This window comes from Castor canadensis, chromosome 4 (assembly GCF_047511655.1).
Source record: "Castor canadensis chromosome 4, mCasCan1.hap1v2, whole genome shotgun sequence".
In the NCBI taxonomy this organism is placed as follows: domain Eukaryota; kingdom Metazoa; phylum Chordata; class Mammalia; order Rodentia; family Castoridae; genus Castor; species Castor canadensis.
In genome coordinates this window covers 126,972,275-126,989,465 of record NC_133389.1, presented here as the reverse complement: position 1 = coordinate 126,989,465, position 17,191 = coordinate 126,972,275, and the positions used below count along the sequence as shown (strand labels likewise).

The window sequence follows — 17,191 nt, the reverse complement described above, 5'->3', positions numbered from 1 at the left end:
TGAGTTAAGAGCAGTAGTTACATTTCTTAACTGTAATCAGCTTCAAATTATCTTTAGTTGTCTCTAAAAATTGAATCTACTCTGTCAGGATTTGTGTAGTGTGAGTTGTGATAGTTGCTTGAAGCAAATCACTTGAAATTCTTGATATTTCTTCGGATTCTTGAGGACTATTAGTAATTTTGTATTTTAACCTAGAGCCACTCTGTGGCTTGAACTCAGGTACTTGGTAGACAGGACATCTGCCAGCAACTTTCCTTGTTTTGAGTATTTTTGAGGTAGGGCCTGGTGAACTGTTGTCCTGGGTTGGCCTTGAACCACGATTGTCATGATCTCTGCCTTTTGAGTAGCTAAGGATTACAGATGTGAGCCACTGGCACTGACTTTTTTAATCTTTATAATAGTTTTTTTTTTTTCCCCCAGTCTTAAGGAGTAAGGAAAATAGTTGCTGCAGTTTATGGGGAAGGGAGGAGCCTTAGGAAAGGGTACTATCTGAATTAGCTTATAATAATGGTGTGTATCTTTCATGATTATTTTGAACTTCTTACCTGTGACATTGAAGATTTTGTCTGTGAGGTTTATAAAGTAAGTTCTTGAAGTGGGAAGCAACAGGGGAGAGACATTCTCAGATTTTTTGTTTTGTGATTAAAAAAGTAAGTGGTTAAACATCTTTTAACTGTTTAAGTGTTCGCTTCAGTAGTGTTAAGAATGTTCACATTGTGCAACAAATCTTTAGATTAGATTTAGATTTTGTAAGGCTGCGTGATGCTTCATTATAGATCTATACTAAAATTTCTTTATCCTTCTGAAATTTTGAAGATGCATTAATTTTATTTGATCAAAGTAGTTACCACATATATTGATACTAAAAAAGCAATAACTTTCAATATGCTTTCATACAACTATTTTTTTTTAATGTCCCGACTTCATGCATTTTAACTCTTGACTTCAGGATGTTGGGAGCACATAGTTAGGTAATACGTTAAATGCTTACAGTGGTGCCTGATAAATAGTAAAAATATGTATTAGGTGTGATCATCTGGTAGAGTAGAACACTGTTCCCTTAACAGACTTTTCTAGTACTTCAGATTAAATAAGGTGGAGCTAAAACTTCATTAGTCACAATGTATCAATTGCAGATCAAACAGTCTTTTCTCATAGTGTGTTGAGACTGCAAAATGAGATCTTTTGTAAGACAGATAAGAAAACCTGTTATTTCTAGGTATGCTCATATGTGTGTTTGAATTCTACTAAAGACTGCATTGTTTAGATTTAATAGGAAGAATAATCCTGATCATGTATGGTTTCTAAATGGATAGGAAAGCTTTGAAGATACCAGGAAAATTGCTAGAAGAAATGGAAGATTAATAAAAGATTAATTTTAGTTACAGAAAGGAAACAATCACAGAAGAGTAATGGTCCAGATTTAAGGAGATGGGGTGTGGGGAAAGATTGCTTTATGTTAAAGCAAAAATGATATGTATATATGTTTTTAAATAATACTTGGTAAGCAAATGAAATTTACTTTTAAAATCTCTGAGTAGCAGGGATTACATTTTTAAACCTTCATTTTTTTACTTTTTTAGATTAGACTAATGAAGTTACATTTTTAGGAAACCATATCTACAATTAAAACCGTCCCCTTAAAAGAAAAATTGGAAAAAAGACTTCTTGGTAGCTCTGAAATGAACATAGGAATCTGAGTAGTTACAAAAATCTAATTAAACAACATCTGAGATCGTCTAGGACTATCCTGTAATTCTGTTTAGGTGGTTTTTATGGCAGGTGAAACTGATTAAAGGGAAAATGTAAAAAACAATTAACTTAGAATCAGATGAAGTTAATTTCGTCAGCGCTTAAAAAAATTGAAGGCAGAATATGAAAGACTTTAATAAGAACAACAAAATCCTAATGAGATACTATTGATAAAGGAGAATGTCTCATTTTATCAACAGTTCCGTAATTCACATTTGTCTGTTAGCATTTAAATTAAATATGCATATTCCAGGCTCGATAAACCAGTTAAGAATTTACCTTAAATATTTTGTTAGCTGTATTGATAAATAATTTGCAATTAGTTTGAGGAAGAGATATTTAGGATTTTTTTCTGGTGATATTTTAATAGAAACCTAGGCATTCCTTCAATTATTAGTGTTTATTAAAAATTATTCTTATCTTTGTAATCACATTGTATGCTTCAGTGTACATCTGTTTCATCATGTAAATTTTCTGTTTCCCTTTTATTTTGGATCTTGCCCCAGGTACTCAGTAATACGTATACTTTCATAAGCTTGTCTTATGGGTAACAATCATAATTATGGGGCAAAGGTGCTGTCTGTACTATATATATCAGGCCAGATGAAAAGGAAACTTACACATTTTGAGGTAGAGAATAGACATAAGAAACCAGGTCTATTGTTTCTTAAAGTTCTTAAATGTGGCATGCAGATGTATTTGAGTTTCTGTTTCTGTTGTTTTATTTATTTATTTGTGGTGTTGGGTTTGAACACAGGGTCTCAACACTTGCTAGACAGACACTCTGCCACTTGAGCCACTTTGCCAGCTCTAAACGTCAGATTTAAATAACCGTATTTTTTTTATACTGTTAGTACAAATAGTACAAATGTTGTTATTCAATATAAAGGTTAGTTTGCAATATTTTAGGTACTCTTAAATGTTAAATCTACTTTTGTAGGGTAATGTAGGAAATTTACTGCCATTTTATAATAATGCTTATTGTATTAGTCAGTTTGTAGTCACTATATAACATAGCTGAGATGGTAACTTAGAGAAAAGGTTAGTTTTAGAGTTGCTTTGGGTAAGATAGCCAGACTGTAAGGCATGCAAAGCTGCTCACCTCACTGGCATTCTTAATCTCTACTTGTTAGTTTTGTATCCCAGGGTTTCTTTCCTTCTATCTGCATTATATTTTATGCGAATTTCAATACTAACTATATGCTGATGATGTTCAAATTTATATTGTCTTCATTTGGATATTTAATAAGCGTGGGCCCCTGATTGGCATTTCTCCCCTACAACTTTCTACCTGTAGTCTACTCTATCTCAGTTAGTAACAACTCACCATCTTTCTAGTTGCCAAGGACAAAACCCTTCAAACTGTCTTTAACACCATTCTGTTCTCATACTTCATATAATATAATAAGATCTGTTTGCAGATGTGACTCTGCCTTCAAAGTATTTCCTGAGTCATTTTTACAATGTCTTCATCAGCATCCTTGTTTTAGGCCAACATCTATCATCTCTTGGTTTAATAATTATAATAATGCCGTAATTTAATTAGTGCCTCTACTTTGGTCCTTGCCTCCCAACAGACTCTATGGATTTATTTTAATAAGATGCAACTCATATCATCCCTCTCAGTCCCTCTCTGTTTTCCCTCAGAATAAAATACATTTTTACAAGGTAATACACAGTGGTTTATAACATATTTGATTTCTTTTCCTCCCTACCACCCTTTTCTTTTTTTCACCCTCTTTTATCTTAACACTGTTCTTCTTCCACATTCATTTTATTATTGACACATAGGCCTCCTTACTTTTCCCTGCACACACCAAGCGTATATCCAGCTTGTTTTTCTTTGTGTTTTGGCCACACTTGCTCCACTACCTCATTCAGGTCAAATGTCACCCACATTGGGAAAAACTGTCTCTGTCCACTCAATTAAAAAAAATAGAAACTATTTTCTTCCTTTAACTTCCAATTCTTCCTTATTCTACTTTTTCCTCAAAATATTTAATTTTCACATCAAATACTGTGTAATTATTTGTTTTGTCTTCCAATTAAAAAATAAGCTTGATAAATGTTTGAACTTAATTCTTTTTAATTGCTTTTTCTGTAGAACCTAGAAAAGTGACACATTGTAGCAACTTACGTATTTGTTAAGTGAGTAAAATTATATTCCAAACTTCAAATTATGACTTAAGCACACTCATTTTAAGTTTTTGGTGTATTGTTTATGTATAAGTGGAAACTAGAGATTAAGCCATAATAAACGAAGTTGACTTTAATAATTCTTAAGTACTCTATAGATTATTTAAAAATATTTAGAATAATCTTGTACATTATTATATTGAAGTATAATATTTATACAAACCATGGGTATAGTTTGATAATGGTTTGCAAAATGAACACATAGGAAAAACTACCACTCAAAACAAGAGTATTACCAGCAATAAGCTGGATGTGTGGTGGTACACAGCTGTGATCCCAGCTACATTTGGAGGCACAGGTAGGCGGATCATGGTCTGAAGCTGGTCCTGGGCAAAATTACAAGACCCTATCTGAAAAATAACTACAGCAAAAAGGACTGGAGGTGTGGCTTAGGTAGTAGAGGTCTGCCAGCAAGCACAAGGCCTTGAGTTTAAACTCCAGTACTGCCTTTCCCCGAAACAGGATGGTGGAGAAATAACCTGTTTATCTCATTCCTACACATGCATAGTTTCCCTCATTATCAACATCCCCTGTTAGAATGGTGTATTTTTTAGCTGTGACCCTATACTACTGACACACCATTATCACCCTAGGGTTCCCTGTTGGTGTTTATACATTCTTTGGGTTTGGGTAAATACATGACATATGTCCACCCATTATAATAATATACAGAGTATTCACCGCTGTAAAACTCATCTGTGCCATGCTTATTTGGACTTTATCTTATAGGAAATAGAGAGCTAGTGTAAGTGTTGAATCAGGAAAGTGATACGATTATATTTTTTATTTAGGAAGAAAATTTGCCAAGCTGAGTAGAAGATGGATTGGAGAAAGAGATGAGAGCCTGAGAATGAACTGGCAGGTCTTCCCTGAAGTGGATAGTTTTAGTAGTTAGGTTGGTTGTAGCCAAGAGAATGCAAGCACTCTACCACTTTAGCTACACCTCCAAGTCCATTTTGCTCTGGTTGTTTTGGAGGGGGTCTCCAGAACTATTTGAAGTGTTTAACCAGACTGGCCTTGAATGTGATCCCACCTCTAGAGTAGCTAGGATTACAGGCATGAGCCACTGGCGCTCACCACTTTCTTGCTACCTGTTCACTTTTTTTCATCAGTTTCTTTCTTGATTTTTATCCACTCTTTGATATTGTCTATTTCCTATCTTTTTTGAAACACTGTATTTTCTTTTCTTTTATGGTAGCACATTTTCCTGTTTGCTTTCTTCTCATGCCTTCAATGTTTGTATTCTTCATAGGCCACCTTCTCTACTCATAGTTTCTCAGTGATACATAACCTACTTTTTTAGATGGGCTCCTTGACTGTGTGTACTGGTATTTCCCAATTCTTTATTTCTAGCATATACCTTGCAAAGCAGGCGCTCTACCCCTTGAGCCACACCTCCAGTCCAAAAGTGTAGCCCAGGCTGGTCTCAAACTCATGATCTTCCTGCCTTAACCTCTTTGCTTCATTGATTACTGGCATGCATCACTACAGCCTGCTCACACTTTTTTACTTGTGTATCTCACTGCACTTTGAACTCTGTAGCTCTCCTCCACTGACACTACTATTCAATAGTCTCATTTGAATGGTACCATCATCTGCCCAGGCCAGAAACACTTGTCTACCAATTTTCCTCCTTTGATTCTTTGTGTGGTTATTCTGATACAAACAAAAAACTGGTTTTAAGCTGTCTGTTAGAGCTTTCATGAGTTTTGGTTATATCTTCTAGTTTTCATTATTGTAAATTCAGGATGATTAGATAAATTTTTTCCTCATGGTACTGGGGATTAAACTATGGGCCTCACACATGCTAAGCACACAGTCTGCCACTGAGCTATACCCTAGCCCAGCACATTTTTAAGACTGTTTTTGCCCCAAGTACAGTGACTAGATCTAAAATAAGACTTTTAGGTTATATACTTTAAACTTTACATTTGTCCTAGAGGGTTATTATTCAGTGTGTATTAGATACATATTTGTTTCTGTTGAGGAAAATGACACAACTTGCCATACCTATTCCTTCTCACCATTGTATACTCACTTTGTTTCCCAGTCTGCTTTATGTAATACAACTCTTTAAAAGTAGGAACTGTCTCATACTTCTATATAGCCTTCTACAATAATGTTGCAGCCATTATAAATATTTTAGTAATGACTGACTTTAAAATTTAAATTTGTGAGGAGCAGTTTGAAGTGAATACCTCACTGCCTTTTTTGGGGGGGGCGGGTAGGACTGGGATTTGGACTCAGGGCTTCATGCTTGTAAAGCAGGCACTCTGCCATTTGAGCCACACTTCCAGTCTGTTTTGCTCTGGCTATTTTGGAGATGGGGTCTTGTGAACTATTTACCTTGGCTGGCCTCAAACTGCCATCCTCCTGATCTCAGCCTTTCCAAGCACCTCAGATTATAAGCAAGAACGAGCCATTGGCATCCACTGCCTTTTGCATTCGTGTATTATCTATAGATACAGTGGGGGCAAGTTGTGAGAATTCGTTACAGTCTGGATTGGTCATTGGATTTATTGAGTAATTGAAGTTTCACTCTTGTTGAATCCTTAAAAAAGTAAGCTCTCCTGATGGCTTTATTCCTTTTGCTTATTCTCTGATATTTACAATAAAATCTAAATATCTGTTTCGAAAAATGAAGCCTCAGTGAACAATGATTATGCTCTATAAACAGGTGCTTTTTGACTTTACCTAATATTCCTTTTACCTGAGAGAGAGCTTCAGATCTCCTGTTCTTTCTTGGCCAATGGGCTGCTTCTCATCTGTATTTGTTTTTTTTTTCTTCAGATATTAGGATCAAGGAAGAAGAACCTGATCCTGAAGAGTGGCAGCTCAGTGGTGATTCTACATTGAATACCAATGATCTAACACACTTAAGAGTACAAGTGGTAGATGAAGAAGGGGACCAACAACATCAAGAAGGAAAAAGACTTCGGAGGGTAGCTTGTACCTGTCCCAACTGTAAAGAAGGTGGTGGGAGGTATGCATACATGAATCATACTTTTTTGTTTATTTTTTTAAAGAGTGCTAATATCATCACCCTAATTTTTAAAATACATGTCACTTAATTATGGGAAATTGTTCATCACATGATCTTTTTGGGTGTGTGATTGTATGAGAGTGGCAGAAGTTAGAAAATATATACAATCAAATTTTCAGAGGTAATTTTAAGCTATAATTAGTGTTTCTTGTTTTTGTTTTGAAATTGTAACAGATGCAGTTTTACAGGCCCACATCTGAAATCGGATTTTGCAAACCAGCAATAGATGTTGCCTTGATATAATATTGATGTAAAAAAAAAATTTGAGTCTTAGTTTGAGAATAAATTTTATAAAAGTAAGTTAAGATCAGAAATAGTTGTTAAGATAAACATTTCTATTTAACAGAAATGGAAAAAAGAGAGCCTTAATGATGGGATTTATTTTAAAGTGGCATTATATTGCAATTCATTGTCTTTTGAAAAGCAGACAAAATAACACAACAGGAATAAACTCAGTGATCAGTAATTATGTTAAATGTAGAGGAATTGAGCTTAAAAGATTGTGACTCATATCATACTTTTTAAAAGCCCATAACATCTATTCTGATGTTGATTATAAAGTGAACACCTCCCATAATTTGCCATAGTAATGTTAAAGATGAAGGATGAAAAAAATTGTTAGGCAAATGTTGACCAGAAAAAAAACAACTTGGATAGCAAGGTGGGATTAAGATGGAAGGTGTGAAATGGACTGATGTAGATATATTTATTATTGATAACATGAAGTTTCCATCAAGAAGATTTAGTTATAGCACCTTTTTGCACAACTTTGAAGTATATAGAGCAGAAATAGAATTCTAAAGCCATACTAACTAAATTCCCAGTTATCGTGAAAGGCCTTGACATAGTCCTCTCATGTATTATTTTAAGTACATATATATGTTAGATAGATAGATAGATAGATAAGATGTATATAAATATATATAGTTTATAAGCTTGATCAGCTTTCTTACTGCCTTTGGGTTGGTCTTATAACCAATTTGCACCTTAACCAGCCCATATATTACGATAATAATGGCTAATATCAAACTTACTATTCCAGATAGTCTTATAAGTGACACATAGGGAGGTTGAATCACACACAATGGGATCTGGACCCAATTACTTACACAGAGCTTTAACCATAATATTGTAAAGTAAAAATCTTTTAATTAATTTGTGTATTAAATTAACACTCCTAAAAATTCAGAGATCATAGAAGAATATTTTTTAAAACTCCAAAATCCTGCCCCACTTCAAGATAACTACTGTAACATTTTTGTATATATTCTTTGAGACATTACATGTATTTTAAAGTAGAATCATCTTATTTTCTCTCTTTGCATGTCTCTTGTTCTGAAATTTTTGTGACCATATTTCCAAGTGTAGTCTATATCATATTTTTGGCTGTGTAGTATTTTATTGTGTATGGATATATAATAATTTGTAATCTTTTGGGGGGGTCGTCTTTTCATCATAATTCTCATGCTTATGTCCTTGCCCATTTGTCTGATTATCTTATTAGTATAAGTTGGCAGACACGACATTGCCAAGTCAAATTGTGGAAAGGTCATATTGAGTTCTCCCACCAGCAGTCTGCTTTCCCAACAATGGGTTTTTTTTTTTTTTTTTAAATTTTTTAACCTTTTAAAGTTTGATAGGCAAAAAATACCTCAATATTGTTCAGTGTATTTTTAAGTTACTTGGTGAGGTTCAAGACATGTGGTTACATTATTTTCCATTTTAAAATTTATTTTGTTGTTTGTCTTTTGTGAATCTGTTAATTTGTTTGTTAACTGTCACATATGTAAATATTTTTTCCCAGTTTTACATTGCCTTCAACTTTTAAGTCAGTGGTTTGCAAAATGTGTTGTTACATAAGTAAAGGAATTCCATCATTTAGTGTTTGCATAATTTTTTAACACAAAAAGTTTATGTTGGTCAATATTTCTTTTAATGGTTGCCTCATTAACATGCTATTAAAAGTTACCCCTGTGCTGGTGTAGTGGCTCAAGTGGTAGAGCACCTACCTGCTTAGCAAATGTGAGGCCTTGAGTTCAAACTGCAGTACTACTCACTTTCAAAAGAAAAAAATTATTCCTGCTGGGGATATAGCTCAGTGGTTAGAGCGATTGCCAAGGATGCACCCTGGCCCAGGGTTTGATTCCCTAGTCCCACACGAAAGAAAAAATTCTCTAGGCTTGATGGTGCATGTCTGTAATTCCAGCACTCAGGAAGGTGAAGGCGGGAGAATCTAGGCTATATGAGACCCTCTCTCAAAAAACAAAACCAAAAAACCTTATCCCAAGAATTACAAAAACATGCAGTTTTTTTCTTCTAGAACTTTCTAAAGTAGCTTGCTTATTCTAAGCAGTAAAAAGTCAGTGTTCTTAAGAAAAACCATTGTTTCTTAGAGCTCATTTAAACCCTGTTGGTATGTACACAATAGGGACACTTATTGGAGGTAATTAGTAGGAGCACTAACATAGTATGTTAAAATATTACAAAGTGTTCTGCAAAGATTTGTAGATAGCACTTAGATTTTTAAGAAGCGAATATATTGGCCTTTATTTCTTACCCATTTTTTTTAAAGACACATAATATTCATGGACAAGATAGCATTTTAAGGGAACTGATTTCATTCATTTCTGCATTATTGTTTTGTTTACCTTTTTGAGCAAGGTATAAAAGAAAATACTAAAAATTGTGTTCATTTAGCCAATACTTACTGAGCAGAACCACCCTTCAGAGGCTCTAGTCTAGTGGAAGAGAAAAATTAGAATAAAGTAAAATAAATCTAAAGACATTGTTATGTAGGTTTTGTATGAATTAATCATCATTCCATGTTTTTAAAAAGTTATTTTGCATAATCTGTTTTGTCAGCATTTCAGTTTGTCTTATCTCTTCCATCCTAAGCAAAAGAGACTAGAATTACTTAATTTTCCTTCTCGATCCAGAATTAAGCTTTCTTTATTCTGTGTCACTATTTTGTCATTACTAAATTATTGGGAACAAGTTTAGACACATAGGAGTAGAAAGTTAAAATTTTTTTTTCTACTTTGTCTAATAGGCATTTGTGATGTGATTATGTGTTAATCAAGAAGAAAACATGATAAGTCTTACGTGAAGTTTGTGGAGAAATGAAGTTCAATTCTCTCCATTCCTTCATAGGACATGCCATAACTCCGTAGCTGGCATATGTAGATCTTACCTTGAATCAAATTTCCTTATGTACAAACTTGGACCTGAGTGTTGAGGAGCTTTTCCTTTAAATTATACAGTATTTGTGTGCAACCCTATCCCCATTTTGTTTTCTTTCTTAGCTACATATCCCATTTTTAAGAAATCTCTCTCTCTCTCTTTTTTTTTTTTTTTTTTTTTTAATTGAAAAATACCTTCTGCTACTAGTTTCTAGGTGTATTTAGGACCCAAATTTGCTGCTGGTAATTTATTACAGTCTTGAGCTTTACTCCCAGGCTAAATGGCTAGGTTTGTGAAATAGCACTTTTGGAGTTTATAAAAACACTTTGATCTGGGTAGTCTTAGAGGAGAGGCAAGAAGTTATGAGTACATGATTGAACTGAACTGGTTTCCCTGTGAAATTGCTATGGTGAATGCGATACGTAAAATTGGTTTGTACACCAATAGCCACAAGCATTGCTCTTTTTCTTAATGGCTATTCAAGATTAAAGCAAAATTGAAAAAGCCAAATTAAATGGAAATAACAAGACTTTGGCATTGCAGGTGAGCTAGAAAAACCTATTCCAACTCAGCTCTTTGAAAAAGAAATTGGGGGTGGACTGGAGCAGAAACTAGAATTGTGTTAGATTATGACGTCCTTGCCCTTGAGACAACAGCATGACTCCTCCTTGTCTTTACTTATGCTATTCCTCTGCCTGGAATGCCTTCCCTCCTTTCTATCTAAATCCTACCCACCTCCACGAAGCCTTCTCTAACTACTGGAGCCCACATTGATGTCTCCCTGTTCAGAACACCTATGGCATCTAACAGCCAGCACTGCACCGTTTAGCACTGTTTGTCCTATGGCAATTTCACATGCTACTGAGTGTGAGTACATTAAAATATAAATGTGGGGGAATATGCATTTTTCCAGTAAAATTAGAAAAATGACAGGTGTATTTATACAGGAGGACTTAGAGGCTATGGAAGGTTTACAGGTTACATCTAGACTGAGAGACTGGGGGAGGAGGGTTGTTGGGGAGGGAATTAAACAAACTTGTTTTTAATCTCAAAGAAGCATTGCAAAGTTTATACAATGTGATTTTGATAATTATATCTAAAATATGCTTTAAAAAAAACTTTTTATTCAGCAACAGGCCTAATTTTTGTTTTTAAGAATAATGCTTTTCATAGTGTTTAAGACTATTCAAATACCAATTTTGGAATTAAAGTTTTCTTCTTGTTTAGGCCAAGATGCCTCTCTGTTCACTCATCTAAGCATGTCTCCCAAACTCTGTTCTTCTTATCAATTAAATGTAATGTCAAATTTTGCGATGTGGAGAAGATGGAATTTTGTTACCTCTGTGTATGATTTTAGATATCTTTGCATGGCTTATAGGAGTATTTTAACTGTAAAGATAATTTTGATTTCTGTTTATTTTATGGAATGCTACGAGAGTTAAGACAATAGCTTTAGCTAGAGTTTAAAAAAAAAAAAAAACTTTCTCCAAATCAGCATATATTCAGGATGTGGCCATTCAAATATGTGAATAAATTTGCTTAAATCTAAAATCTGTTTAGGCTGCTTGTTTGTCTACCTTTTAATTGTACCTGTGGTCAGTTATATATATATTTTATTCTTTGGTTTGTACATTTTAAAATTATCTGACATTCTGACTTTTTGAATAAAGACTAGTTTTTCCATACTATTAAATACTTGCTGGTTCTGTGTGTAATATTTGTGAATAGTTCTGATGGAATAGTAAATACCTTCATTGCTTGCTTTTTATGTTTGAAATGTCCTTTTAATTACATAATTCTTGAGTATATTTATATAGCAGTCATTAATCCCGAAATATTAATATATAAAACAGATTTGAAACGTGAAAAATTTCATTTAAATAGACTTAAAAGTGGTATTGATTGACCTCATGACAATAATGTCTTCTATTTGAAACTCAACATGAGGATATTTATCATGTAAGTGGTAATGACTATTTGAATACTTTCATGTAAGTATATATTCTGTGTGTGTTTTTTAGAGGTACCAATCTTGGGAAAAAGAAGCAACACATTTGTCATATACCAGGATGCGGTAAAGTCTATGGAAAAACCTCACATCTGAGAGCGCATCTGCGTTGGCATTCTGGAGAACGCCCTTTTATTTGTAACTGGATGTTCTGTGGTAAAAGATTTACTCGAAGTGATGAATTACAGAGGCACAGAAGAACACATACAGGTTACTAAATTTACTTTTATGTTTGATTGTTTTTAATGTTTATTTGGGGATTGAACCAGGGCCTTGTGTATACTAAGCACACACTCTACCTTTGATAGACAAAAATGAATTACAAGGCTAACTTCCTTGGAAGTTTTTAACATACCTTACTGAATTGAATCTTTAAAATACAACTTACTACATCAGATACTGGTTTTCAGTGATATAATTTTAAAACACTAATGCTAAAGAACAAACCAGTATGAATTTTCTTGTAAAATAGTTTTGTGCAGACTTGGTTAGCTTTTATTAACATTGTTGGATGTCTTAAGCCAGATTTACAGTCTTTATTCTGTTCACATTTTAAAGTAGTTGCCTTTATTCCTGATCCATGTTAATTCTTTCTTCCCCCTCAACACTATAACAAAGTAATCCTTTTCTGATAAATTCTGACATTTCATTTTTTCTATTGTTTTAGAATCTGTAGCATAAGGGAAAGACATTTCATTGAAGCGTTATTGGTATCAACACTTTTTTATTTAATTATTTTTACATAGTGTTGTAGTTGGTTATATGAGAGACATAGGACTGACTGGAACTGAATCTAGCTTATGAGAGTTTAGAGATGTTTTCTTCTGCTACCATGCAAAATTAAGTGATCAAAGGCTCATAAGTATGTCAGCATGGAAGAATTGAAAAGTAGGTATATACTTATAATCTCTGTAGAACTTAGAAGATAGAAGCATGGTGAAATGGATAGCAGCGTGGATTTTGAAGTCTTCATGTCTGGATTCCAGTCCAGATCTCTGATAGACAAAGCAAATAAACTGTATCTGAAACTGGCTCATACCTATTAATTTTGCTTTAAATACTGTGTAAAATAACCTGTGGAGTATGCAGCAGTACACATACTAGATACTCTACTAGTTTTAATTCCATCTCTTTTTAATCAGATAGATGAGATTAACTTGTATGAAACTGCAACAAACAGTAAAAGAAAGTAGATAATAAACAGATTTTGTGTTAGAATTTGTGCTGAGTATGCTTAAAGAAGGGGAGAAGTAATTACTGCTTGGGTAGTGAGGCATCCTTGAGTGGAAAACTGGAGTGTAGACCTTAGCATGGCCCCCAATAGAATACTAAGTGGAATTTGAGCGGTAGGTTATAAGGAGGAGTAATGTAAATGAGGAAAAATAGGTTTGTGTTGTTTGATGACCCAAATGAGTAAGGGTTAAAGAGGGTACAAGTACCTATAAAGCAGCACCTTCTAGGACTTTTGTATTGAGTGCTAAATGAACATTCTGCATCTTTTTTAAATCAGGGAGATAAAAATGTGTACCATTTCCCAATCTCATTTAATCATTGTATCATTTTCTGTGGACCATCCCTTAGAACTGATGTTCCAAAAGAAACTCTGGGAAATACTTTCTCAGAAAAATGGTGGTATGTTGATAGAAGTGAGAGACCTTTTTGTGAAGGAAATGACATCAGTCAAGAAGAGATTTTACACAACCCATGTCTGTTAAGTAGGACTGAGGCATATTATAGAGACCTTTGTATATTATGCAGAACATCTGAACTGCTAGTTATCTGTAAGTTACCCTTGCATTCTCATACTTAATACAAAGGTGAAGTTTTATAGTATAATAAAATTTTACATTTTAGGAAGATGAGTCTGACATTGACTTGAAGGATCGGAGAGGGTATGACTAGGATGTTACTGTGTTACAGTTGAGTTATGAGGTCTGACATGGACTACCTAGAGTAAAGGTGCTGGAATGAAAGATAAATAAGACATTTTGAAGAAAAAAATTGAAATGTTTGTTAGGGTTATTGATAAATTTCTCTGAACTCCTTATATGTTGGTCTTTTGGCTTCTAGCTCAGTAATCTTGTTGCATAGTAGGTCTTAGATATAATTGAAGTTCAGTCTTACATTTTTAAAAATACGGGGGGATGTGGTGGTACACACCTATAATCCTAGATTCTCTGGTGGTGGAGGTAGGATTGCAGGTTGAGGCCCTATCTAGAAAAGCAAACTAAAAGCAAATAGGCTGGGGGTGTGGCTCAAGTGCTAGAGCACTTACCTAGCAGGTACGCTACGAGGTCTGCCATTATTTAAAAATATGAATTCAAGTAGGTTCAATAAAATTAATTCCAAAGATAAAATTTATTTTCCACCCAGTAGTAGTGATCTTATTCATGCCAGAAAATAAACTTAAGCACCATGTATTGACAACATTAACATTTTGAAAACCCAACTGAGTACTGGATTTTGGTGTGTTAGGTTCCCTTTGATTATTCCAGCTGAAATCAGGTCAGCCAGTGCTCTTCATTATTCTTGGAATTATTGAACCTCTTTAGCTTTTATCTTTGCTTTAATCTAGAAATACTCTGTGTTGTTACTTGAATTTAGATTTAGGAGTTGAAGGTTTAGTATCATGGACATATGTTAATGTCTGTATAGCTTAAAAGATTATACTTTTATTTAGATTCTAAAGGAATGTTACAGATGGCCTTTAGCTGGTATCTTTTAACAGGTGTTTCAGATCAAACTTTAGCATGAAGTATTAAAGTCTCATTTGAACATTAGTTTATCAGTGCAATATGAGGATTGCTTTTCATCAGAAAGTAAAGGTGATATATTTTGAAGAGAAATACTTTGTAAGAGATACCTTGCATTGTCAGCTCGTGAGACAAGTACAATTTTAATAGACCCCTGTTCCTTGCCCTCAACCATCAGTGTGGACTTGCTTTCTGTTTCAGGAGGAATACTGGTCTATTAAAGTTGAATTTTAAAAATTAAGTAATTTAATTTTTTTCTTAACAGGTGAGAAGAAATTTGTTTGTCCAGAATGTTCAAAACGTTTTATGAGAAGTGACCATCTTGCCAAACATATTAAAACACATCAAAATAAAAAAGTTATTCACTCTAGCAGTACAGTGCTAGCATCTGTAGAAGCTGGGCGAGATGATACTTTGATTACTGCAGGAGGAACAACACTTATCCTTGCAAATATTCAACAAGGTTCTGTTTCAGGGATAGGAACTGTTAATACTTCCGCCACCAGCAATCAAGATATCCTTACCAACACTGAAATACCTTTACAGCTTGTCACAGTTTCTGGAAATGAGACAATGGAGTAAATATTACACAAATACTTATTCATTGTGGTTATTTTTATACAGTAGTGAGAAGAATATTGTTCCTAAGTTCTTAGATATCTTTTTATTGATGTGCAAAAATTTTTGGATTGACAGTAACTTGGTTATACATGACACTGAAATGCCTTACTTTGTATGATATTCCATAGTATATTAAAAATGGTAAAATTGCATGGGTTTTGTAGGTACTTTTGGAATCTAGAAGAAATGAAATTTTACCAGGTTATATAAAGAGAAAATTGAATTTAACAATGCGAATGGTAGTCTAACCAAATGCATCAATCCTGTGTGGTTTAGTGTAAAAAAATGAGAACATGTTGGTATTTATCTATTGTAAGATAAAAAAAAAAAAGTTGGTGGGTGAAAGAAATCATGTTATAAAAATTTTTGTAATTTTCTTGATGACTGGAATTTTTATTATGCATAACTGACAAATCAAGTTTCCAAGCAAATGTTACATAGTGTAGGCTTTACTTAGCTTATCAATTTGTCATTTTGAAGCTAATTATTTTAATTAGGTTAACTATGTACAATATTTTAAGCATTACTCTTGTAAGATTTTGAAAACTACATTTTAACATGGAACTCTAGGGATAGTCACCTTTTAAATCCTATTGAAAAGCCATGTTTAAGATTTAATTTGCCAAAATAATGTCTTGTTAATATTCTTTCAATAATGAAGTTGGGCAATATAACCAATGTTTAAAGTTTAAAATGTATAGGTTGAGGCATTTGGGTGGTAAGAAAATGTTACAGTGAATTATCCCTTTTCTTGAATATTGGAGGACCAAAAAAATAAGGTGTATTGCGTCTTAGCAGTGATTTTTTATTCAGACTTGTTCCAAAAACCATGTCTGCCAGGGCCTTAAAAGCCATTATGTAAATTACCAGTAAAGTATAACATATGCAAACATAACAAAATCACTTCCATAGTGATGATACTCCAACCATATGGATATTAGTCATAGAAAACTAGAAGTTTTATGATATTTTTTAAGTCTTTTTTTTTTTTTTTTTTGGTCTAGGTAGTCAGTCTGCACTTATATCAACCATTTTCCTTTTTTGCTTCTTCCCTTGAAATTTATATGTATCCAATACATTTAATTGAGAATTGTATGTTTTTTATTATGCTGTATTTTCTTTTTATTTTTTAATTATTGTTTATATTTTCAATTAAAAATGTACAAAATAAAGTTACATTGCTGGTCTTGTAAGAGCTATATACAATTTTCTTAAATGTATATCTATAACTGCAGCAGTTCACCTATTTCAAAAATTTGGAATTCTGTTCATTTGTTATCTTTAAGACCACCTCAAATTTAAAGGCTACCTTATTGTACGTTTAAAGTGTATTATAACAGTGTGGTAGTGAATAAAACACTATTTTTTTTTCTTTTGAGTTTGTTGTATTCCTATGCATTTAAAATACTGCAGTGGTTTGGGTAGGAAAATGTTTTTATTTTTCTTTAACTTAGCCTTTTATTTTCAGATTCTTGATTTCAGACACTGACATTATTAACAAGTATATGTATTTAAAAACCTGCGTAGAGGTACTGGCAGTTTAATTTTTCATCTGAGAATGAATTTATTAACTATAATGTTTGGAAAAAAAATCTGTGAATCCCTTAGCTTACATTGATTTTATCACTTTTATCAATA

General features: G+C 33.4%; 1 protein-coding gene across 2 annotated transcripts in view; it reads left to right on the top strand.

The window, feature by feature from the left end:
• Sp3 (Sp3 transcription factor) overlaps nucleotides 1-16,931 on the top strand; it is a 39,582-nt gene extending 22,651 nt beyond the window's left edge. For both annotated transcript variants that reach the window (XM_074071124.1, XM_074071125.1), the window contains 3 exons: nucleotides 6,739-6,931; nucleotides 12,193-12,389; nucleotides 15,198-16,931. In XM_074071124.1, the coding sequence (XP_073927225.1) occupies nucleotides 6,739-6,931; nucleotides 12,193-12,389; nucleotides 15,198-15,514 (707 nt within the window). In that variant the 3' untranslated portion in view covers nucleotides 15,515-16,931. The remainder of the gene's footprint in view (nucleotides 1-6,738; nucleotides 6,932-12,192; nucleotides 12,390-15,197) is intronic.
• Nucleotides 16,932-17,191: the final 260 nt, after the last annotated feature.